The 24,287-nt window shown below is 36.1% G+C and overlaps 1 protein-coding gene across 1 annotated transcript in view; it reads right to left on the bottom strand.

The window, feature by feature from the left end:
* Positions 1-24,287, bottom strand: part of DIAPH3 (diaphanous related formin 3) — a 747,362-nt gene that overhangs the window by 493,995 nt on the left and 229,080 nt on the right. Inside the window, exons 6-7 of the mRNA XM_063425945.1 lie at positions 2,483-2,557; positions 617-686 (exon numbers count right to left, since the gene is read on the bottom strand). Coding sequence (XP_063282015.1) covers positions 617-686; positions 2,483-2,557 — 145 coding nt within the window. The remainder of the gene's footprint in view (positions 1-616; positions 687-2,482; positions 2,558-24,287) is intronic.

Here is a 24,287-nt window from a genome sequence, read left to right as displayed (position 1 = left end):
TCATTAATTGGGGCTAATGCATTTTGGAAACAGATCTTTTATAAAAAGGACTGTTATGTCAACATAGACCAACACTGGTTCTAGAGGGGTTAGAAAACAAATTATTCTTGATTATGTATTTATATATTAATAATAAATGTACATATATAACATATCCTAGTAAACATAAGACTGATTAAAAGAAAAAAAAAGAAAAAAGAAAATAAAAAATATATATATATATATATATATATACACATATATTATTCTTTTTTGTAATTATTATTATTTTTTTATTACTTTGGCAAATCAAAGGCAGTGAGCAGATTGGTGTTTTATCTCTAGGTAAAGCAGTACAATTTTAGGTAAAACATGTGCTACAGAGGATCACTAATATGGCACTAGAATGATTAGGGAGGGGATCTAAGGAAAAGAGACTATCATTCTTTGAAGAAAAAAAAAATGTTAACTCCTTTGACAGGGAAAGTTAACCTTTTCTCATTCGTGGAATGCAGTAAAGAACCATTTTTAGTTAGTTAGGAAGGAAGATTGATAATTTTAAGTAAAATAGGCTGTCATGTTTTTTTGGGAGACAGAACATACAAAATATAAGTTGTGCAGTACATTACCACGTTACCTTGTTGTTCATGAATGCTTTCAGGCATTGTACGACTTTGTGCTGTATCCGTTTTTCTATTTTTTCATGGCTACATTTAATGTGAAAGATTAGTGGTTTAGTAAGGTTATTTGCACACAACAGTTGACATCCATTTCATGTTCGTAGCATATCTATCATCATTCCTATACTAAAAGCTAAAAGCAAAAACGATGTACCAAGGAAATAAACATATAATCGTGTTTAAAAAATAAATATATATATATATATATATATATATATATATAGTTATTTACCAAGTATCGCAATTGAAGCTGACAATATATCACATTACAGATCAAATGCCACTATTCTAAAGATACAAAAGCATTTCAGTTTTATACAGTCATACTTAAATTTAGAAAATACCATCTGCAAAGTTTTCATTTTTATTTAATGATAATTAGTTTTTTGGTTTTTTTTTGGTTAAGCATTCATACATCACATTCTTAATATACAAAACATTTTCTTTAAAATATTTTGGTGTCATTTGCTACCTAGTGGCGTGCTAAATAAACTAAATAAAATGCTAGATAAATTGATGCTAAATTTACAAACACCAAAAGCCATGCAGCGGTGGTTCTTATTCTTCGGATACAATTTTCAAAAGGTCCACCCATTTGGATGGAACAGACATAACCCTTTTGATCAAGCCGCTGACAACTGCCCATAATATTTATTTTTTTCCTTTAGTAGTATCACTTTCCTCAAAGCATCGACACTTGAAATAATTTAACAAAGGTGTCTGGCCAAATTTATTGTAGCTGATATTGTATTAAAATAGAAAATGGGGAACTTGTTTTCTAACCTAAAAATGCATTGTCTAGCTAATGACTTGTAAATATTTTAAACTTCTGTCAAAAAAAAGTTTACCAAATAATGGCACATGGTTCATGTGATCAATATATTAGAACAAAAATAAACAGTAACATTTTAAGAACCATGGTTACCTGACTCTTAAAATGTATACATCACTGACCACAAAGATTTAACACACTGCATATTGAAAAACATTTAACTAGTGTGAAGGCACACACAAAGTTATTTGCAAAACTGTGTGAAATAAAGTTTAAAACTACTAAGTTTGGCTGCCGGTTTAATTAGTGCACTGCAGATTATTCTAGCATAGACTGCTTTCCTATTATAAATCTTAAAATGGGATTCTTAAGACTGAGGTAGGTTTAAGGAATTTATGAGCTTGTGAGGCTTCTTCAAGAATTATGAAATATCCAGGCAAAACGTACACAATTGGCCACAAAGGGGCTCATTTATTATTTCTGGGAAGAGGTCAATTTTAATACAGATGAACTGGCCAAATTGAGAATTTTAGAAGTATGGATTTAAGACTATGCATAACACTTGAAGATTTAACAATTTTGGTTCTTTAGCTGCATAGGGAATCTGCTAATGCACAAAACAAATAGGTACTTGATATTTTGTATTAAACACAGACATTACTAGTTACATCCTTGTAAGAGCCTATAATTCAGACAGCACACATGGTGCTTGGATGGGGCATTGCAATGATATATATATATATATATATATATATATATCAAAACATGCAAACAAATAATGAATTAAAGAATGAGACCGTTCATCTTGACTGAGAAAGCTATATTCGCTCATTCATGGCAATAACTATAATTTAAATTCTTTACAGATTTTTTTGATGAGTCACTGTGCCCAGTGGTGCTAAGCAAAGGCTAAGTTCAGCTGGAATAAAAACAAATATGCATAGATTGAATATGACCAGTACAATGTATAAGCACTATTTGAAATGCCATGTGTTGTTGACAATGCATAGGCAATTGCACATTCAAAACACCAAAAGAGAATTAGGTTTACCTTTTTCTATCCACCATACGTTCCAGAATATCAAGCAACAAACCCAGCCCATCATATCCAAAGCTTTCCACCCAACTGAAAGAAAAAGAAAACTAGGCATTAAGATATATAGATATTTGCACACATTGGAAGCACGTAAAATAAACTCTAAATATCAACATGCAGTCTCTTTTTTCATAGAATATGTATTTAATCACATCTTTATTATACAATGAAATCTAAGAAGTTATTTACCACATTATCAAAAACAAAACATAGTAATAGCTGGGATAAAGAAAATAAAAATACAAAAGAAGCCATGATCTTTATATTCTTAAGAAAACCAAATTGCAAATTCAGCTTTATTAGAACATTATAAAACACACGATCAATAATAACACTGCATGTGTTTGAGGACTGGAAGACTTTGATCTGGAATGTAAGTGGCAGAGGAAAAAAAAAACTCTCAGTGTCTACATAATCTATAAGTTAAAATACAAACTGTGATAGAATCCAACTACTAGACTATCCAGAGGAACGTACATAGCAGGGTTAAGTGTGAGTTCAAATTAAAATGAAGGGATCCACATGTATTTCAGATTCTTTTATAAATCCTCTTATCTCACTATGGCACACTCCATTTTTATTCCTTGCTTTTTAGCAAGCTCTTCTGAGTGGCATCCAGCTCGATATCTAAAGGGGAACTGCTAGTACACAAACTTTTAATGATTGTTACCATTATTATATTGAACAAATATGCATTTGTCTGGTGTAAAAAAAATAAAATTAAATGCATTAGCTCCTTTGCAATTACCACTAAAAACATTATTTGTAGATTAATAACTTTAAATAAGTTATCTTGTTCAGGATCCTAATCTAATACACTGCAAACATAACCTGAACATCTAAATCAGGCGTTTCAAACTTGTGGCCCGCATGCAGCCCTGAACCGCTTGTAATGCAGACTAGTTGCTGTTTGGGCGGCGAGTGAGGCACGGTGCCCATTACTCATTGCGCTCTTTCTGCACAGCTACCTTGAGAGTCCTGCAGTGAGTTGGCATCTGGGATAAGAAATTATTCCGGCATCACTACTGTCCTTGCACGAAGAGCGCAGTGATCCCATCACAGCAGCAACCACAGGCCACCAGGGAGAGGACCCACTCCAGCCCTCCTAGAACAAGGTAGGGGAGGCTGGGTGGACATCTTAATTACTAAATGAGTGTGTATGGATGTGATTTTAGTGTGTGTATGTGATTGCGTTAGTATATATCTGTGATTATATATATATATATATATATATATATATATATATATTTGTGTGTGTGTGTGTGTGTGTGTGTGTGTGTGTGTATAGGTATGTGATTGTATGTATGTGTGTGTGTGTGTATTATTGCATGTGCACATGTGTGGGTTTGTGTGTAGAGGTCTGTAATTATATATGTGTGTGTATATCTTTAAGTGTATGTATATGTATATACATGTGTAATTATTTAGTAGATAGCTCCCTAATTTGGTATCCTTAAATATGGCAACCCCACATAAAGATAAAACATAAGGGAGTTATCGTCTAATCAAATGGCATATCACAATTAAGAAAAGGGATTTTAATATATAAATAATAATATTATATATATTATGTGGGGCCCAAGACAATTCCTCTTCGCTTAATGTGTCCAAAAGTTTGGACACCCATGATTTAAAGTCAAATACGCTATGATAAGTGGTGAAAGTTTAACGGTCATCTTCAGCCAAATCTTGCTTCTATAGTGTTTGGCATTTATTATTAATATTTATAAAGCGCCAACAAATTCAGCAGCACTGTACAATTGGTGCAAACCCAAGCATTAACGTATAATGAGCTCTATACATACCATCCTGAAAATCAAAAAAGGGCATACGTGTAAATATTTCTAAAATGGTTTACGGAGCAGACTAACATAGTACATATGAATGAGAAAAGAAAGAAAACATATGTTAGAGAAAGCTCAGACAACATATTGGGATTTTAATACTGTATTGGATTTTTTTCATTTATTTTATTTACATGGAACAAAGGCAATTCTTTCAGCTCCTCTCATAGCTACACTCACACTTTTAGAAGTTCAAAAAAATGAATACCTATAAAGTATGCTTTTTACTAGATATGATGCAAAATAAAAATGTTCACACTAAGAAACTGAAAATTTAACCCATCTAGCAGATTGTGTTCTATCTGAATTTAGTAAATGGCATATGTTCTCTGAAGCTGTGCCATCTGATTTTAACAGTGATCTATAAAACAATATATAGCATCTTAAAAGCTGAAAGCATATCCTGCTTTTAACCAAGATCTATAAAACAATATAAGATCCTTCTTAATAGCTTCATTAACCAAGAAATCTAGCTGCAATCAGATGTTTGTGTTTTAAATGTTATGGAAAACAATTAATGAAATGTGAAACCGACAATATGCATACTAACATGCATACACTCTTTGGGAAATCATATCTTTTAGTATTGCCATTCTGTTTCCATGCTTTAATAATCAACAAGCTGAATGCCTTCAAACATCTCATAATCAAATTCAAGCATGTATGTCAGTGTGAATTTCAAGGTGCAGCAAAGAGGCCTTTTCCTCAATTCAATTTGTTTTGAAAAGGCTAGGTACCTACACTGAGCTTAAATTAATTTGTTTTTGTTTTTTTGTTTTGTTTTTCCTTTTTTTTTCTATCCTGCAGCAGGATGAACCATCATCCCACGGGTACATGATATATGCACAGAATAGTAAATCTCTACTTTACACTTCTTGACAGCGTTCCGAGACAAACTGCTGTTATTTAAATCTGGAGAGCTATCAACAGTACTTTATGAGAGTGGTTTATGGAACTAACCACAGTATTATTGGGTGGACCAATTATATTATAAATAATTAGGCCATATTATGTTACACAAGGCAATTGAGATGTATAATGATATTTATTAGCAGCTCATTTGGTTAAGTCTAAGAGCGGGTGCTAAGCACTTTGTGTTTTCTTCCATGGGAAGACAAACTTTAAATTGTTAAGGGGAGGGTATAAGCACCAAATCACTGCATCTCGATGCCTTGCAAGTGAAAAACGTATGGTTTCTGAGAAATGCAGTTCATATTTTGCAATTTCCATATCTCTAACATCTGTCAGAGAAAGCCACTGATTGCTTCCAACAGTCATAGAATAAAAAATTAAATCTATTCTACATCTAGCGTCAGCATTCCACGTACAAGGATGCTAGACACTTGGTGAGCATATAATGCTTCTCCACGAAAAGCATTGGTTTCAATGTTTTCTCCCAGCACTAGAATATAGCGAATATTAAAAGCAATTTTAAGGTTGGTGCATTTTTGTTGTTGTTTTGGAGTTTCCTGCAGATGTTGTGGACTAGCCAACCCCTGCTTTATAAGGCCACCATTCATGATAAATCCTAATTGTGCAGCGAGTTTTGGGGTGCCATTCACACGTTTTCTGTCAAATCATTTGAGTGCTATTCAGCAGCCCAAGGGCAGCCGTTTGGACTCATTTTACAATGCTCTTCTGTATTATCCATGCAAAGGCATTGAATCTTGAATGGCAACAGTAGGGGGTAAGTACTGAGCTAACTCAAATGTGTAACCACTGGAATTGAAGCATCAGCATTTTCCAAGTAGAAGTAAAAAAAAAAAAAAAAAAAAGGAAAAAAAGGGCTCATTCCACCATTACCATTAAAATTGTATAATAACTTATTAATGCCAAAATATATGGTGGATTGACAATAATGTTGCATTACTTATGTCGAAATTTGAGGTGGAACAAAGTAAAATAAAAATCTCCAATTGCCACTGTTGTGTGAAATGAACACTATGTGAATACTAACAAGCTCTAAATAATGCACTTGGAGAAACCATGCCCATATGAGCCGAGCAAAAAGATGCAATGCACATTGAATTAATTTCTCATTTAATTCATTCATTCGCTGATGGCATTACCAGTTAAGTAAAAATAATTTGCATATCAGATTCCAAGATAAATCTTACAGGACTATCTGAAGGATGCACAAAGTGAACAACTGACTAGCAAAGATCTAAGAAAGAGAGAGTTAAATAAGAGCTATTTCTACCTCTTCACACCTGTACTTAAAGCACACAAAAAGCAAAGACATGTGTTATAATCTGCAAACCCCACTGGTAGATATAATACCAAACAGGTATGGATTAGTTTATGGTGAAACCACTAAAAGAAATTATGTTTACATGTAACTACATGGCTACATTACTCATAATATATGCACAGATAAGGATCAATGTCCACCATTGCACATACATGCAACTTCAACAATGCAGCAAAACAAAGTTGAAATACATACAGATTTAGAAAGGCAGGAATAATTACCAATTCAAACTGAAAAACCTTTACGGATTGCAGTTTTTCTTATGCAATGCTATGCAGGTATAACATGATCTGGCCATATGGTTTAACTGAATCCCATATTTGTTTGCTAAGATGGGTGATTTTAAGCAGCCTTGTAAAAACTATTTTGTGTATTCTGTATATATTTTGGTCATTAAGGCAGTACCACAACTTGGAAAGGCATGTTCCGCGTGTGCTCCTAATTCCCCTTTTTTCTACCATGAATCAAACCTGTGAACTAGCAAGAGCTATTTCTGCATCACAAACTGTTTTCTGCTATTTAGTGAATTATTAAAGTGCTGAGATGCACATGGAAAGGATAGGAAATGGCAAAGCAAAGTTGCAGGCATGCACACAAGAGAATAGGGAGGTACTAGCAACAAGTTACGCCGTCACCTACAAAGCACAAAGGCAAAAATTGTTGAGAAGTAGAGCAAGAGATGTTCTAGAAAATGTTGGTATAGTGAATACAGTGTTTAAAATGAAGGCAACCTGACTGGCACAAACATGCCAGACAAAGTTCAACAAATCTGAACTTGAAGGACATGAAATCACACAAAAACGGCAGAATTAATGCAACAAAACAACGTGTGCTTATGCAGCCTGCATATTATTTTTTTTTTTTTTATACATCTTTATTAGACAAAACATTTTTTGATTTTTTTTACATACAACAAATATGCAGGAATTAATACTTAGCAGCATATATGCACATCTATCTATTTAACATGCATAACACGGATTCACAAATAGTAATCTCGTATTCACTTATATTCCAGCATATCAATACTAACATACATAGTAAAACAAACAAAAAAGCAAAAAAAAAAATAAAAAAAAAGAAATCCACCAACTCAGAGCACATAATCAAAATATGTCCTCTTCCACCTGTACTGGGGTTATTGACTTCTGTTATCAGTTTTAGAGATCTTTCTCTATTTATATAGATGTCGATATGTCTCTTATGCCTTAAATTGAGAGATAACCATCTATGAGGTAGTTATCCAAATAGTGAGCTGTATTTATCTAACCATTCACTATACCAATTGTTTTTCCTAGAAGTGGCAGTCGCATTTTTGATCATCTCATATTCCATTGATATTTGATACCTTACTTGTTCTATCAGTGATCGTTTATTAAACGGCTTGGATATTTTCCAATTTCTCGCAATAATAATTTTAACAGCGACTAAACAATGGATAGCCAGACATATCTCTTTTTGAGAATCAAAAGGCAAATTCAAATGTAAAAGAGCCGAAGCGGCATTCTCCGGAATTCTATCTACGGTTATAGAGGTAAAAATATTGAAGGCCCAGGACCAAAGAGCTTTAACAACTGGACATGACCACCAGATATGTATGTAGGTGCCTAAATGGCTTCCACATCTCCAACAGATTGGCTCGGCAGAATGAAACATTTTGGCTAATCTAACAGGTGTATAATACCATCTGTAGAGAACTTTGAAGTGGCATTCTGACAGATTTAAACAGTGGATATATTTATTTACCCGAGTTAAAGAGGAGTTCCAGTCATCTATCGAAATTTGCACTTTCAAGTCTAGTTCCCACGTCTTGATCACTCTATAGGGAGACTCCTTAAGGAATTCCAACATTGCTGAGGCAGCAGACATGCTCTTTTTAATAGATTGCATCTTAAACATAACTTCCAAATTTTTAGCAAAAATGGACGTCGATTTGAGCACGTTTTTGTGTATAAAGTTTTTTATCCGCAAATATGTGAAAATTTCTCTAGATGGAATATGAAAAGTATCGCTTAGGGACTGAAATGACAAAATATTATCGCCTTGCATAATTTGTAATATCTTAATTTTATCTGCATTAGCCCAGTTCTTTAGAGAAAAATCTTTTATAAGGCTTTGCAGTATATCTAGTGTACATGTCTTGGGTATCTTATTTATTAGGCCTAATTTTTTCTTAATTGTTATCCACTCTTCCAAAATTTGAAGTAATATCGTAGAGTTCTTAAACGTATTGATTAAAGAATTATTTGTGACTGTCCACATCGAAAATTGCAATGTGTCAGATTGCACCATTTCAGACTCTAAAATATACCATGGTTCGAGGACCTGCACTGGGTCCTGAAGGAGATAAATATGTCTAATAATATTTGCATAATAACTGTAGGTAATACTAGGGTAATTTAATCCACCATTGGACAGTTTTTTAGTTAAGATCTTTTGAGCAATTCTGGGTTTTTTGTTATTCCAAATGAAATTGTTAAAGCTGGATTGGATCATAGCCAACCAAGGCCCCGGTACTTTGAGTGGCATCATAGAGAACATAAATAGCCATTTAGGCAAAATATATGAGTTAATAATATTAATTTTACCTTGCCAGGAAGTTTCTAAATTTTTCCATCTTTTAAGTTTGAAATTCATATTTCTCATGAAAAACATTATATTCCTCTCCATTATGTCTGTCACATTGGCGGTTATGAATAGTCCCAGATAGTTTAATTCTACATCAGTCCATATAAATTTATAAGAATGGGTTAAGGTATTTACCAACTCACTGTCGAAATTCAAAAACATTGCTGTGGTTTTAGTTACATTTAATTTAAAGTTCGACAAATTGGAGTACCTTTTTGATTTCCATCATTAGCGTTTTTAAAGAGGACTCTGGAGATGTAAGAGTGAGTAACGCATCATCCGCGTATAATGATATCTTGATATCCATCAAGTTCGTTTGGACACCTTGGATTAGGGGATTATTCCTAATATTAATTGCCAAAGGCTCAATAGACAATATATACAGCAGGGGGGAAAGAGGACAACCTTGTCGTGTACCGTTTTTGAGTGCAAACCACCCTGCTGTAATATTTGGACCCACCGTTCTAGCAGTGGGGGAGGAATATAGGGCCATAATGGCGTTATGTATCCAGCCAGTGAACCCAAAAGCAATAAGGAGTTCACTGAGGTAGCCCCACCCGACCCTGTCGAAAGCTTTTTCAGCATCTAATGACAGGGCCAGGAAGGGCTTCCTATTTCTATTAGCCCAGTCCAAAGTATCGATTATTCTCCTAATATTGTTGGATACTTGCCTACCCGGCACAAACCCTATCTGATCTGGATGGATCAGCGTCGCAACAATAGACTTGATTCTGTCCGCGATAATGGCCGCATAGATCTTCATGTCCACATTAATCAAGGCTATAGGTCTATAGTTACTAGGATTGTGACTGGGTTTATCAGGTTTCAGTATCGGAATAATATTGGCCTGTAGTAATTCAGTTGGAAAAGATTTATTTAAAGCTATTTGATTAAACATATCTGTTAAAGGATTAATTAATAGGGACTGCATTTGTTTATAATATTTATTCGTGAAGCCGTCGGGGCCCGGAGTTTTGTTAGTAGGAAGTCTATTTATTTGAAATTTGACTTCATCAGCCGAGATAATCCTATTTAAAATTAGTAGATCCTGCGGTGTAACTTTTGGGATCTGGGTATCGGCAAGATAGTTTTGAATATCTTTTTGGTTGGGCGACAATTTAAGATTATACAGATCTTCATAGAATTGATTGAATCTGTCCCCTATTGCAGCAGGTGTCGAATAGATCTTTTGGCCATCAATCAGTTGTTCCACCCTGTTTTTTGCATACTGATTTCGTAGTCTTTTAGATAAGTTCTTATTGGCTCTATTACCAGTATAGTAATTTTTTAGTCTTAGTTTATGGATATTTAATTGAATTTTTTGTTCCACTTTAAGATTAATTTGTTTTTGTAACACCTTTAACTTAGTTTTTGTTTCTGCAGATGGATTTTGTTTGTTTAATTTAGATAAATTATAAAACTCAATATATAAATCAGTTAGGGTCTTCCCATTTTTGGACCTCATTATATGTGCTAATTTAATTAGGTAGCCACGCATAACTGATTTGTGGGTGCACCAATTGTTTGCAGGCGAAGTATCGGATGAGTTGTTTTCTAACCAAAAAAATTTTAATAATTGGGTTATTTCTTCCTTATTCTTCGGGTCATTTATGAGAGCGTCATTCAATCTCCAAGTATTATACACCCTTGGGGATTTATTACCAAAGTCTAATAAAATAAGGCTATGGTCGGACCATAGACTCTCTTTGATTTCACTTGAGTTGCATAAGGGTATCGCTTTGGCCTCTAATAAACAAAAATCAATACGAGCGTATGAACCATGCACACACGATTGATGGGAATAGTCTTTATCCGTTGGATGTAATAATCTCCATATGTCGTGAAGATTATATTGTTTACAAATATTATTTAGTTTCTTAGATTGTTTGACAGTTCTTTTATCATTTGTAGTAGCAGAGATATAAGTTTTATCCATTATGGGGTCTCCCACACAATTAAAATCTCCCGCTATTATTAAATACCCCTTAGATACTTTGTCCACTCTATCCATTATTGATGCGAATTTTGTCATAGGGTCGACATTCGGTAAATAAACGTTTACTAAGGTATAGATCTTTTTATCCATTACGCATACAATTATTATATATCTGGCTTCTAGGTCTAATTCAATATATTCAATTACCAATTCAATATTACTATTGAAGACGACTGCAACTCCTCTTTTTTTCTTGTCTTTTAAAGAAGCGTGTACAATATTGGTAAATTTAACCCCGCCCCATCTTTGTTTAGGATCTTGCAACCAGTGAGTTTCCTGTAAGAATGCCACTTGAATGTTATGTTCACTAAGGGTATCATATAATCTACTCCTTTTTTTGTTCGTGTTTAAACCTTGAACATTTAAAGATAAAAATTTTAACATCTATGTCTATCAGAAAATTAGACAGGTGTATTTATATTCAAACCCCCAGTCACCCCAAATAGGAGTACTATTATCATTTTTTGCCATTCCTTTGTCAATGAATTCATAAGCTCTGAGCGTGGAATAACACAAACAAACATAAAAGGAAAAAAAACCAACAAAAAAACAAACTACAAAAAACTCTATCACATTAAAATTGGATCGAAAAAGATCCAACATGGTCATCCAGCATACAGCTAGATTTAGAGAGAAGGTGGTTCTTTCTACTCTATTTTAACCGTAGATTTCCGATAGTATTAGAAATCAACGTCAACAATGTAGTATCACTACACCAAGAGGGGCGAGCCTACCACCGGGCCCAGGAAAAACGCCTTGGAGGAAACCACTTTACCGCATCGAAGGGGAGAGAGAAAAAAAAAAAAAATATATAATAAAAAAAAATAAAAAAAAAAAATGGATAAATAAGATATATAATTATACATTTTCTATACATTCTTTGCTGCCTACATTTATTACTTACTTAAGGTATTCCTTTATGGACCATTCATATAGAGTATATATTAAACATTGTTCGGAACACCTATATATTGACGTTTTACATCCATACAATAATTATCCCAAAAAAAAAAAAAAAAAAGAAAAAAAGTCCCTTTAAGGACATAAATCATCATATATATATCATTTAAACCAAATCAACTTCTCACTTAATATATTAATGAGACTCTTGTATAGCATCTATTTTGTTGGTAATAAACAGAAAATGTCAATTAGCCTCACACGACTGTCAAATCATATAATCTATTTGAAGTATATATACACTGTGTTTTTTCTTTGTGTTATATCATTCTTTCAGTGTGTGTCTAAGTATACCCCTTCTTATTGGTCTACAGAAAATTGACCTACATAGTGCAAGTATATGTGGTAACAACTTATGTAATATAAAACCACACTAGCAACAATTTCCAATCCTATCCCAATTACAAAAGATTATATCCCCGTGTGGATTTATATTTATCAATGTACCTCACTGAGGTCTTTTCTTATTTCTCACTACTGTGTCTCTGTGTTGTATTAAGTTGTATCCTTATTCCGTGTATCCTTGTATCCGTGTATATCAATATATTTGTGTTACTCCCGTATTTGAGTCAAACCTTACTGTGAACTAGTGTCGTTCTAAATTAAATTAAAATATGATACAGCAATTATTACTTATACATACATTTTTGTCAAATTCTTGTCAAATTATTTACCATCGCCTTAGTGTTAAAAACCCATAGTGCAGGCTATTGTTTGCAATAGCCCTTTCAATAGGAGCCCTTTCCATAAACTCCTCACAACGTGAAAAAATCTTTACTACTTAACACTTGTTAGGTCAAAATTAATTGCTCACCTAACAAATATAGGGGTTATTTCTGATATATTCTGATATATTCCCATTATCCCAACCGGAGACCACCAACATATCCTTTACACCATATCCTGTTACACCAAAAAAAAAAAAAAAAAAAAAAAATTCCCTTTCCCTTTCAAATACTGGCCCTGGCCCCTGACTCAGCTATTTACAAAGTCAATTTGTTCGCTTTCAGCCAGTCCAGCAATTTGGTATTTGACTCAAATACCTCTCTTTTCCCTTCAAATGACAGGCTTATTTTGGGCGGGTAAAGCCACCTATATTTTATCTCATGGCGTCTAAGAACTTGAATTGCTGGATTAAACATTTTCCTTTTTGTTCTCGTCTCGAAGGATAAGTCCTGGAATACTTTTACATTTTGAAAACAGCCCGAGGTTGGCTGATTCTCTCTTACGGCTTTCCAAACTTTTTCTTTATAGTCGTCTGTATTGAAACATGCAATAATATCTCGCGGAGCGTCGTTCTGGATGGATTGAGGTTTGAAAAGTCTATGGCACCGTTCTATTAAGTGATTATGTGAATTACACTCCACCCCCAGCGCAGAAAAATATTCCATCAGGGTTTGTCTCACATCTTCTGGTCTTCCCTTTTCTGCTATATTTCTAAAACGCAGATTTTTACGTCTAGACCGGTCTTCGATACCGTTCAATTTAGACTCCAGGTCTAAAATCTTATGATTGGCCGTTTGGCAGTCTTCAGCTAGATTTTGTACATTAAATTCCAGCTCTTTAATTTGGTCCTCAAATTTGTCTATCTTTGCAGCAAGTACATTTATTTCTTGTTTAATTTCTGATTTTATTTCTGTGGCTGTTGTAGCCAGCTCCATTTTGATCTGTTGCAGATTGTCCTTTAAGGTAGAACAAAAAAAAGTGATTGTTAACGGCTCTTTATTGGTCTCTGAATCCAAGCATTCCAAGCTAGCGTCAGTGTCATTCATCTTCTGTTTGGAGTTTTTATGTTGGGGAGAGAAATAAGTTGATAGAGATTTATCTTGCGTTGTATCTTTTTTCTCCTTCCTCAAGGAGGATTTTGTATCGTGTGTCTTTTTAGCAGCCATAATCAAGAGGCACTTAGGGTCACATAGAGTATATAATAATATACAGTTGCTCAGATATTTGGTGAATATTAGGTGGATTAAATTTAACAGATATATTGCCACTTGATGTTTTTACGAATCCTGAGGATGTAACAGATCAGTAAAAAAAAAAAATATCTACAACCACTATATTGCTCCCAAGGTGCAATTATAATGCTCTGTACTGTATATATCACGGTTTAAACATATTATGCACATATTTGCAGCCTGCATATTAGAAGCTGCTGGAGGAAGACCTCCAATGAAGATGGCATTTAACACCTAGAAGTATACATGCAACCAAAAATTAAACAGCAAAGCAGAGGGTGTACAATAAGTGTAGTTAATCTTTTTATTATATATTTGTAGAGTTCCTCTAGAGATGAATAATACAGGATAAGATCAAGAAGACAAACGGTTTAGTAATGTCTCAGTCTACTACTGCTAGTCTAAAAGTAAGAATATAGATTAAATATGCAGTGATAAACAATGAGTTTAACTTTTCAAATATGTTATTTAATGATTTGAAAGAATGTGTAGTAGTGCATGTTTTCATATCCTTATGGACTGTTTTTACATTTATGCTGCACAAGGACTAACTTATTAGAATTAATTTTTATATGTTTTTTTGTTTTGTTTTTTTAAAGAAAACAATAGTTTATATCAGTAGTCACAAATCTTTTTAGTTAAATAGACAAATCTATAAAAATAGTGCTTTTAAATAGTTTTTGTATGCAAGATGCTTTGGATCTTGTTCTAAACCAGGGGTCCTCAAACTCTGGCCCCCCAGATGTTGCTGAACTACAACTCCCATGATTCTTTGAATTACATAGATAGCCAGAGAATCATGGGAGTTGTAGTTCAGCAACATCTGGGGGCCGGAGTTTGAGGACTCCTGTTCTAAACTATTTATTAAGTTACATATCTATTAATAGGTCCTGATGTGACCTAGAGCGATATGTAAAGTCACTCAGAGTGTCCAAAGCCCCAAAATTCAATATAATCATGACATTCAACAAAGGATAAAATAAATAAATAAAAGCAATACATGGCGAAAACATAAGTTAATATGGATACTGTGCTAGCAAAAATCTCAGCAAGGCTATAGATTCGAAGACAAATTATCCTTAAGATTGCTTCCAGCACAATGATCAGGGCTCAATCATCATCCTCTTTGCAACAGAAAAGGAAGAATTAAAAAAGATATACACAGAATCTTGGCACCAGATGAAAAAGATACAGGTAGTTCCCGACTTTACGAACTAATTGGTTCCGAAGCCTCGTTCATAAAGTGAGAGTTCATAAAGTGAGAACTAATTTCCCATAGACACAATGTAATAAACACGGGTTCCGTTCCTGACCAGCAAATTTTACCATTGAAAATCTAAATTATTAAGTACAAATACAACATGAAAGCTTAGTAAATACATGTATATTGTAGGAATTTTAAAGGCATACATTCCATATTGAAATCTTCTTTAAATTATCATCAATCCTCATACTCTTCAATGAAGAGACATGCTGCACTTGAATGGGGAACCTCTCTTAAACCCTCGTACTTATTCATTTTCTTCATTATCAGCTTCCCCCTCTCCTTTATCACTTTTATTTACTCCTTTTATTTTTACACCTCTCTCAAACTCTCCTCATTCTCCTCTATTACTTTCAAACTTGCATCTCTTTTTTAGCACTTTTCTGTTACACCTTTTATTTTTACAGCTCTCAAACTTTCTTCCTTCTCCCCTTTTTCAGGCCTCCTCCTGCTCCTTACTATTGCTGCCTGCCAAAACATGGCACAGTGGCAAACACACATACACACAGGCAGCTATGTCAGACACACACACACACAGACAGCCATACTCAATAGCACACAGTGCAATAATATTACAGGATCCGTAATGTATGCCCATGAAAGCACAAAAAGAATACAGTACAATCTAAATCTGTTTTTTAGTCTTCACTTTATCTACAGAAACTGTGTTCCTGATCCTCATCTCTCTTCTTGTCTAGTCCTGACCACAAATTCTTCTTCTTCTCTTCTTGTTTGTGCTCCAAAGCACTCTTCTCGGTCCTGATCCGTGGAACACTGGAGGTGAAACAAAATGGCGGCACATCCAGAAAAAGTTCATAAAGTCGGGAGTTCATAAAGCGAGAGTTCATAAAGTGAGAAATGCCTGTACTCTATAAAAAGCTGCTGTCATAAGCACTTAATTATTAACGGGAAAAAAAAACTACAAGTTAGTTTTGATATCAGGGAGTGTGCGCAAATAATACGATCAGTGTTTAAGGACTGACAGACCATCAGTAACACTACTGTTTTGACTTGAGGTCTGATTAGGGTCAGAGTTACCATAATCCAAATTAATACAGAGGAACCAAAAAAAGGAAGATAATTTAAGGAACAGTTTATCAGCTTAGAACATAGCAATTGTGATCCAATTTAGGCCTGCAGTACATTACTTCACGGTATTTAATCCCTATAGACAAAAACATTGCAGTTCCTAATCGACACAGTAAGAATAGGTGCAAATAAAAGCTGGATACAGATCATAATTGCATTAAGTACTGGTGATAAATGACTCTGGCAGAACAGTGTAAATTGTTTTTTTGATGTTTTATTAAAACTGACCTTCAGGCTTAATAGATCAAATTTATTTTTTGTCACATGGACAATAAGTCACTATATATACAGTATTATATAGATTCTATATATCTGTAATCTAGAGAGATGCTTACCTATCGAGAAAACAAGATTTTCCTAATGTTATAACAAACATTTCAGTCTTTTCCAGCAAGGGAGAGAATGAAAAAAAATCATTACATGGCAATGACAAGAAACAAATATTGCTCTGTATTTTTTTTCCTTTGGTGACACATTTGAAAAATAGCCTAATTTTGTGAACAACCTGGTACCTGCTCAATGGGATTACAAGTCTAGGGCACCTGAGCCTAAACCATTAAACAAGAGAAACCCATCGTAATCCATGGCAATTGTATGTCTTCTAACCTTACTATAGTTTGTTCATTCCACCATGCACATTTGTGCTTTTTGATTTCACCTATAACATTAATATTTTTTTGCAAATTGTGCATGCTACATTTGGAGAACAATCAAGTCTTTCAATCCCCAAAATCCATTTCTCTATTAAGGTGGATATGTGATCAATGAGATTAGAGGTGTTTTGTTTAATCCAGCACAAAAAGTACAGTTATCGGAAAAAGAAAGTGCACCCTCTGAATTCTATGGTTTTACATATCAGGGCATAATAACAATCATCTTTTCCATAGCAGGTCTTACAATTGGGTAAATACAACCACAGATGAACAACACATGACATATGACACCTTACCATGCTTTAACAATTATAAAGCTAAAATTGAGAAGTTGTGTGAAAAGGTAAGTACACCCTTACTGTATCCATAGGAATTAAGAGACTAAGTAGCAGACAGGTGCAGCTAATCAAACGCCCTTAATGAATTGATTATTAGCAAGTGTGACTACCTCTATAAAAGTTTTAGCAGTTTCCTGGTCTAAAGCATTTAGGTGTGTGCTCTTGCTCTCTCTCGGCTGGACTACTGCAATACTCTTCCCAGTGGTCTTACATGTTCCCAGATAGCACCGTTGCAATCTATAATGAATGCAGCGGCAAGGCTCATTTTCCTGTCCTCTCGCACCTCCCACGCCTCCCCGTTCTGTCAGTCCCTGCATTGGCTTCCAGTTAGATATAGGGCTCAATTTAAAATTCTGATACTTGCTTACTTGCTTAGAAGTCCCTACATAATGCTGCTCCAACCTACCTATCCTCCCTAATACACAAGTATGTCCCGTCAAGGACCCTACGCAAGACCTAAGTATTTCCTCTGTCCGTGCTCCCACCTCTAACGCTCGCCTCCAAGAGTTTTCCAGGGCTGCACCTCTTCTGTGGAACTCTCTTACCCAGTCTCCACTCATTCAAAAAATCATTGAAAACTCACTTCTTCAGTAAAGCATATCAATTAAACTGTTAGCAGGTTTTTATCCCCCACCCCCCATGACTCCTCTCCTGCAACTGTCAAAATTACCTACTAAGACCTCAGTGAATATTTTTCTAACAACCTACTTTGTACCCCTACTTTTACCCTTTGTGTCACTATACCCCACTCCCTCTAGAATCTAAGCTCATTGAGCAGGGCCCTCCACCACTCTGTTTCTGTACGTCCATTGTACAGCGCTACGGAATCTGTCCTTTGTACGCGGGCAATCGCAGTAGGGGACTTACCTGCCATGCCAGGGAGTCCTCTTGCTTCCGTTCCGACTCTCCTGGGCCATGTGATTGTGAGGTCCTTGCGAGTACCTCACGATCACATGGATGGCATAGCCGTCCACAGCAGTGCCAGCAGGGGGAGTGCCTGGAATGACAGGTAGTCCCCCTGTTGCCTGAAATAAAGTAAAATAAAAGTGTTTAAAAGAGTTTAACTCCTTAAGGACCAAACTTCTGGAATAAAAGGGAATCATGACATGTCACATGTCACACATGTCATGTGTCCTTAAGGGGTTAATAAAAATATATATATATATATATATATATATATATATATATATATATATACATACACACACACACACACACTGTCTAAGTGTATTTTAACCCCTTCAGGACGCAGGACGGTTCAGGACCGTCCTCGGCATTTTTGCGTTGCCGACCGAGGACGGTCCTGAACCGTCCTAACGGAAAACGGGCGGCAGGAGCGAATCGGCGAAAACTTCCGCCGAAATCACGTTGTTACTATCTGCCTGGCATCCCAGGCAGATAGTAACAGCCAATTGCGCCATGTGAGCGATCCGCGATCGCTCACAATTGGCTGCTGTCAAAGTGGGTGTTACAAACACTCACTTTGACACTGATCTCTGCCTCTCTCCCCTCTGTAGCGTTTTGTGAGGCGAGAGAGACAGAGATCGTGATATATTGTTGCAGCAGTTGTTCCAGAGTTGTCAAAAGTATCTGTAGTAAAAAAAAAAATCCCTTTTTAACCCCTTCCCTGCCAGATCTGTTACAGACAGTGCATTGGTACTGTCTGTATTTTTTTTTTGCCCTTAAGGGTTAACTTTATTTTAAAGATCTGTGTCTTAGATTGTCTTAGACTGTCTTAGACTGTCTTAGACTGTCTTAGACTGTCTTAGACTGTCTTAGACTGTCTTAGACTGTCTTAGACTGTCTTAGACTGTCTTAGACTGTCTTAGACTGTCTTAGACTGTCTTAGACTGTCGTAGTCTGTCGTAGTCTGTCGTAGTCTGTCGTAGTCTGTCGTAGTCTGTCGTAGTCTGTCGTAGTCTGTCGTAGTCTGTCGTAGTCTGTCGTAGTCTGTCGTAGTCTGTCGTAGTCTGTCGTAGTCTGTCGTAGTCTGTCGTAGTCTGTCGTAGTCTGTCGTAGTCTGTCGTAGTCTGTCGTAGTTTGTCGTAGTCTGTCGTAGTCAGTCAGTTTCCTTCCCCCAAATCTCCATTAGATTTTTGTAACAGGAGTTAGTTTAGGGATTACTGTTTTAGTCTGTTTTAGTCTGTTTTAGTGTTAAAAAAAAAAAATATATATATATATAAAAAAAAAATATAAAAAAAAAAATTGTGTTTAGTATTTTGTTAGTTTAGTCTGTTAGTGTGAAACATGCAGCGCATGTACAGCTTGGAGGAGGCATATGCCTTCTTGGCGTCAGACTCTGACGCCACTGACACTGCGTCCGATTTTGACCCAGGTCAGTTTAGCAGCACATCTAGTGACATGTCGTCATCTGTGTGTGAGCCAGCTGCTAAAAGAAGCTGTGCTCCCCCTGCTACGCCAAATGTGGAGGAGGACTGGGTACCTCCACAGTCAGCTGAGCCCAACATCCCCCCTTTTAGTGCCAACGCAGGCATTAATGTGAATGTGGTTGACTTCTCCCCTACACAATATATGGAGCTATTTTTAGGGGATACCATCTGGGAGGAGATTGTTTCCCAGACTAATTTATATGCTAGTCAATTTATTGAGACGAATCCAGGTAGCTATACAGTCAGGGAGCATGCTTGGCACCCCACAGATGTCCCTGAACTTAAAAAATTCTGGGCGCTTACCATGCTCATGGGGTTAATAAAGAAGCCATCAATCCGTTCCTACTGGAGCAACAACCCAATTTGTTCGACTCCTATATTCTCCCAAACAATGCCTAGACCAAGATATGAGCTGCTGCTGAGATACTTACATTTCAACGACAACACGCTCTGTCACCCCAGAGATCACCCCCAATATGATAGGCTTCATAAAATTCGCCCTCTGGTAGACCATCTTCAGAACAGATTTTCTGAAGTTTATACCCCCCAACAAAATTTATCTATTGATGAGTCCCTAATGAAATATAAAGGGAGATTAGGGTTCAAACAGTATATCCCCTCAAAGCGGTCTAGGTATGGCATTAAAGTATACAAACTGTGCGAGAGCGAAAGTGGCTACACATTTGCCTTTCGTATATATGAGGGGAAAGATGCTCAACTGAACCCTCCTGGCTGTCCTGACTCTCTGGGGACAAGTGGGAAACTGGTTTGGGACCTACTGTTCCCCTTGTTCAATAAGGGTTACCACCTTTATGTGGACAACTTTTACAGCAGTGTCCACTTGTTTAAAATTCTTTATAGTTTGCAGACACTGGCCTGCGGCACTGTAAGAAGAAATGCCAGGGATTTCCCCAGACCGCTCATAGAGGCCAAATTAAAAAAAGGTGAATGCAAATTCCTGCGCAAAGCTGAACTGCTTGCGCTAAAATTTAAGGACAGGAAGGATGTGCACATGCTGACAACCATACATAACGAAGGCATGTCAGACGTCACTGTCCGAGGCAGGGTGCAGACAAAACCGGTTTGCATCCGGGCTTATAACCGGCACATGGGGGGTGTTGATTTGGCTGATCAGCTAATGCAGCCTTATCTTATCTTAAGAAAGACAAAAGCCTGGTATAAAAAGGTGGCTATTTACCTGTTGCAAGTAGCAACACATAATTCATTTTTACTCTTTAAAAAAATGAATCCAGGAAGAACCACCTTTCTCCAATTTCAGCTCAAGCTGATTTCCACAATAATTTATGGAGATGGTCAAGTACCAACAACGGTGCAAGAGGAGCCCAGACATTTTATTTTTAAGATACCGCCAACACCAAAAAAAAGAAATCCCCAGAAACGTTGCCGGGTCTGTTATAAAAAAGGGAAAAGGACAGACACCCCTTTTCACTGTCCCGATTGCCCTACCAAACCTGGACTGTGTATCGGAGCATGTTTTAAGGTCTACCACACAGAAAATACATTGTTATAATACTTGTTCCTGATTTTTTAATTTTTTTTATTTTGAAAGTGGCAAATTTCTGTTAGTCAGTATCCTTCCCCCAAATCTCCAGTTAGATTCTTTTTGCAGGAGTTAGCTTACAGATTGCTGCTAACGGAAGTTTTAGTCTCATTTAGTTTGGTTTTATCAGTTTTAGTCTGTTTTTAGTATAAAAAAAAATTGTGTGTTAGTAACTCTGTGTTAGTCAGACTCTGACGCCACTGACACTGCGCCCGATTTTGACCCAGGTCCTTTATGTGGACAACTTTTATAGCATTGTCCGTTTGTTTCAAACTCTTTAGGGTTTCTAGATACTGGCCTGTGGCATTGTGAGAAGATATGCCAAGGATTTTCCCAGACCTTTTATAGAGGCCAAATAAAAAAAAAAGTGAATGTAAAGGTCTGCACAAAGCTAAAGTGCTTGCAATAAAATTTAAGGACAGGAAGGATGTTAATATACTAACCACCATCCATGACGAAAGCATGTCAGACGTCACTGTCCGAGGCAGAGTACAGACCAAACCTGTTTGCATCAGGGCTTATAAAATGCACATGGGGGTGTTTATTTGGCTGATTAGCTGACGCAGCCATATCTTATCTTAAGAAAGACAAAAACCTGGTATAAGTGGATATCTACCTGATGCAAGTAGCGACACATAATTCATTTTTACTCTTTAAAAAAATAAATCCAGAAAGAAACACCTTTCTCCAATTTCAGTTCAAGCTGATTTCCACAATAATTTATGGAGATGGTTGGAGAAGTTTGAACAACGGTGCCAGAGGAGTCCAGACATTTTATTTTTAAGATACCGCCAACTGCAAAAAAACACAAATCCCCTGAAATGTTGCTGGGTCTGTTATAAAAAAGGGAAAACGACAGACACCCCTTTGCACTGTTTTTTTTTTTTCTTTTGAAAGCAGCACATTATAGTTAGTCAGTTTCCTTCCCCCAAATCTCCACTTAGATTCTTTTTGCAGGAGTTAGTTTAGAGAATGCTGCTAAAGGTGCATTTGATACCTGCACATTTGGTTAAAAAAGTTTTATGGTAGTAACATATAACTGGCTGGCCAAAACCAGATGACGTGTGCATAAAAAGCAGAATTCAAAAATTACCACCATGCACGTTCTCTGAAATTTGTTTAGCACAATGGTTGGGGGAAGGATGTGAAAACACCTCATATACAATACCCTGGAATGTCTACTTTATAAAAATATTAACTTTCATGATGTTAACATTAACTGGGGGATGCAAAAATATGCCAAACTGAAGATAGGCCAAGCATACCTATATATGAAGTTGAAAAACTGATATGTACAAGTCTCGATTGTGGCCTTTTAGCCCCCAAACAACCCAGCAAACCTATGCATGGGTGATATCACTGTACTCAGGAGATGTTGCTGAACACATATTGGGGTGTTGTTTGGCAGTGATACATAACAGGACCTGTTAATTCATGCCTAAAGTACAATGTATGTGTCAAAGAACACGAAGAAAATTACTACCCAAAAGTTTGCCAAAGGCTGGTGGTAGAATTATTGCATGAAAAGTATTAAACTACCACCATTCAAAATACCCTGAGTTGTCTACTTTTCAAAAATATATGGTTTGATGGGGGTAAAATAAATTGGCCCAAATAGGACAGGGGCGCCAGTTTACTACATGTCAAAATTCTGAGTTGGAAAATGGATATGCGCACCTGCCAGATTGGGCCTTTTAGCCCCCAAACAATCTGACAAGCCTATGCATGGGTGGTATCACTGTACTCAGGAGATGTTGCTGAACACATATTGGCGTGTTGTTTGGCAGTGACACATAACACGATCTGTTAATTCATGCCTAAAGTACAATGTGTGTGAAAAAAAACACACAAAAAAGGACTACCTAAATGTTTGACAAAGTCTGGTGGTAGAATTAGTGCATGGAAAGTGTTAAAAAACCACCATTTGAAATACCCTAGGCTGTCTACTTTCCAAAAATATATGGTTTGGTGGGGGTAAAATACATTGGCCGGCTTTACAAATGTCCCAAATAGGACATGTGCGCAGGTTGACTACTTGTCAAAATTCCAAGTTGATAAATGGATATGCGCACCTGCCAGATTGGGCCTTTTAGCCCCCAAACAATCTGACAAGCCTATGCATGGGTGGTATCACTGTACTCAGGAGATGTTGCTGAACACATATTGGGGTGTTGTTTGGCAGTGACACATAACACGATCTGTTAATTCATGCCTAAAGTACAATGTGTGTGAAGAAAAACACACAAAAAAGGACTACCTAAATGTTTGACAAAGTCTGGTGTTAGAATTAGTGCATGGAAAGTGTTAAAAAACCACCATTTGAAATACCCTAGCGTGTCTACTTTCCAAAAATATATGGTTTGGTGGGGGTAAAATACATTGGCCGGCTTTACAAATGTCCCAAATAGGACATGTGCGCAGGTTCACTACATGTCAAAATTCCAAGTTGGAAAATGGATATGCGCACCTACCAAATTGGGCCTTTTAGCCCCCAAACAACTCAACAAGCCTATGCATGGGTGGTATCACTGTACTCGGGAGATGTTGCTGAACATATATTAGTGTGTTTTTTGGCAGCAAGACATAACAGGATCTGTAAGTTTATACCTGAATTGCAATGTATGTGAAAAAAAAAAAAAAAAAGAAAAAAAAACCTATGTGAAGTTTGGCATAGACTGGTGGTAAAATGGATGCATAGAAAGTGTCAAAATATACTTAGATAAATACCCTGGGTTGTCTACTTTAAAAAATATATATACATGTGGAGTGTTTTCCAGAGATTTATGACAGATAATAGTGTTACAATGTCACGAGTGATACATTTTTAA

Source organism: Pelobates fuscus, chromosome 1 (genome assembly GCF_036172605.1).
Source record: "Pelobates fuscus isolate aPelFus1 chromosome 1, aPelFus1.pri, whole genome shotgun sequence".
Taxonomy (NCBI): domain Eukaryota; kingdom Metazoa; phylum Chordata; class Amphibia; order Anura; family Pelobatidae; genus Pelobates; species Pelobates fuscus.
The sequence above is the reverse complement of the archived record's forward strand: the minus strand, read 5'-3'. Positions and strand labels throughout refer to the sequence as shown.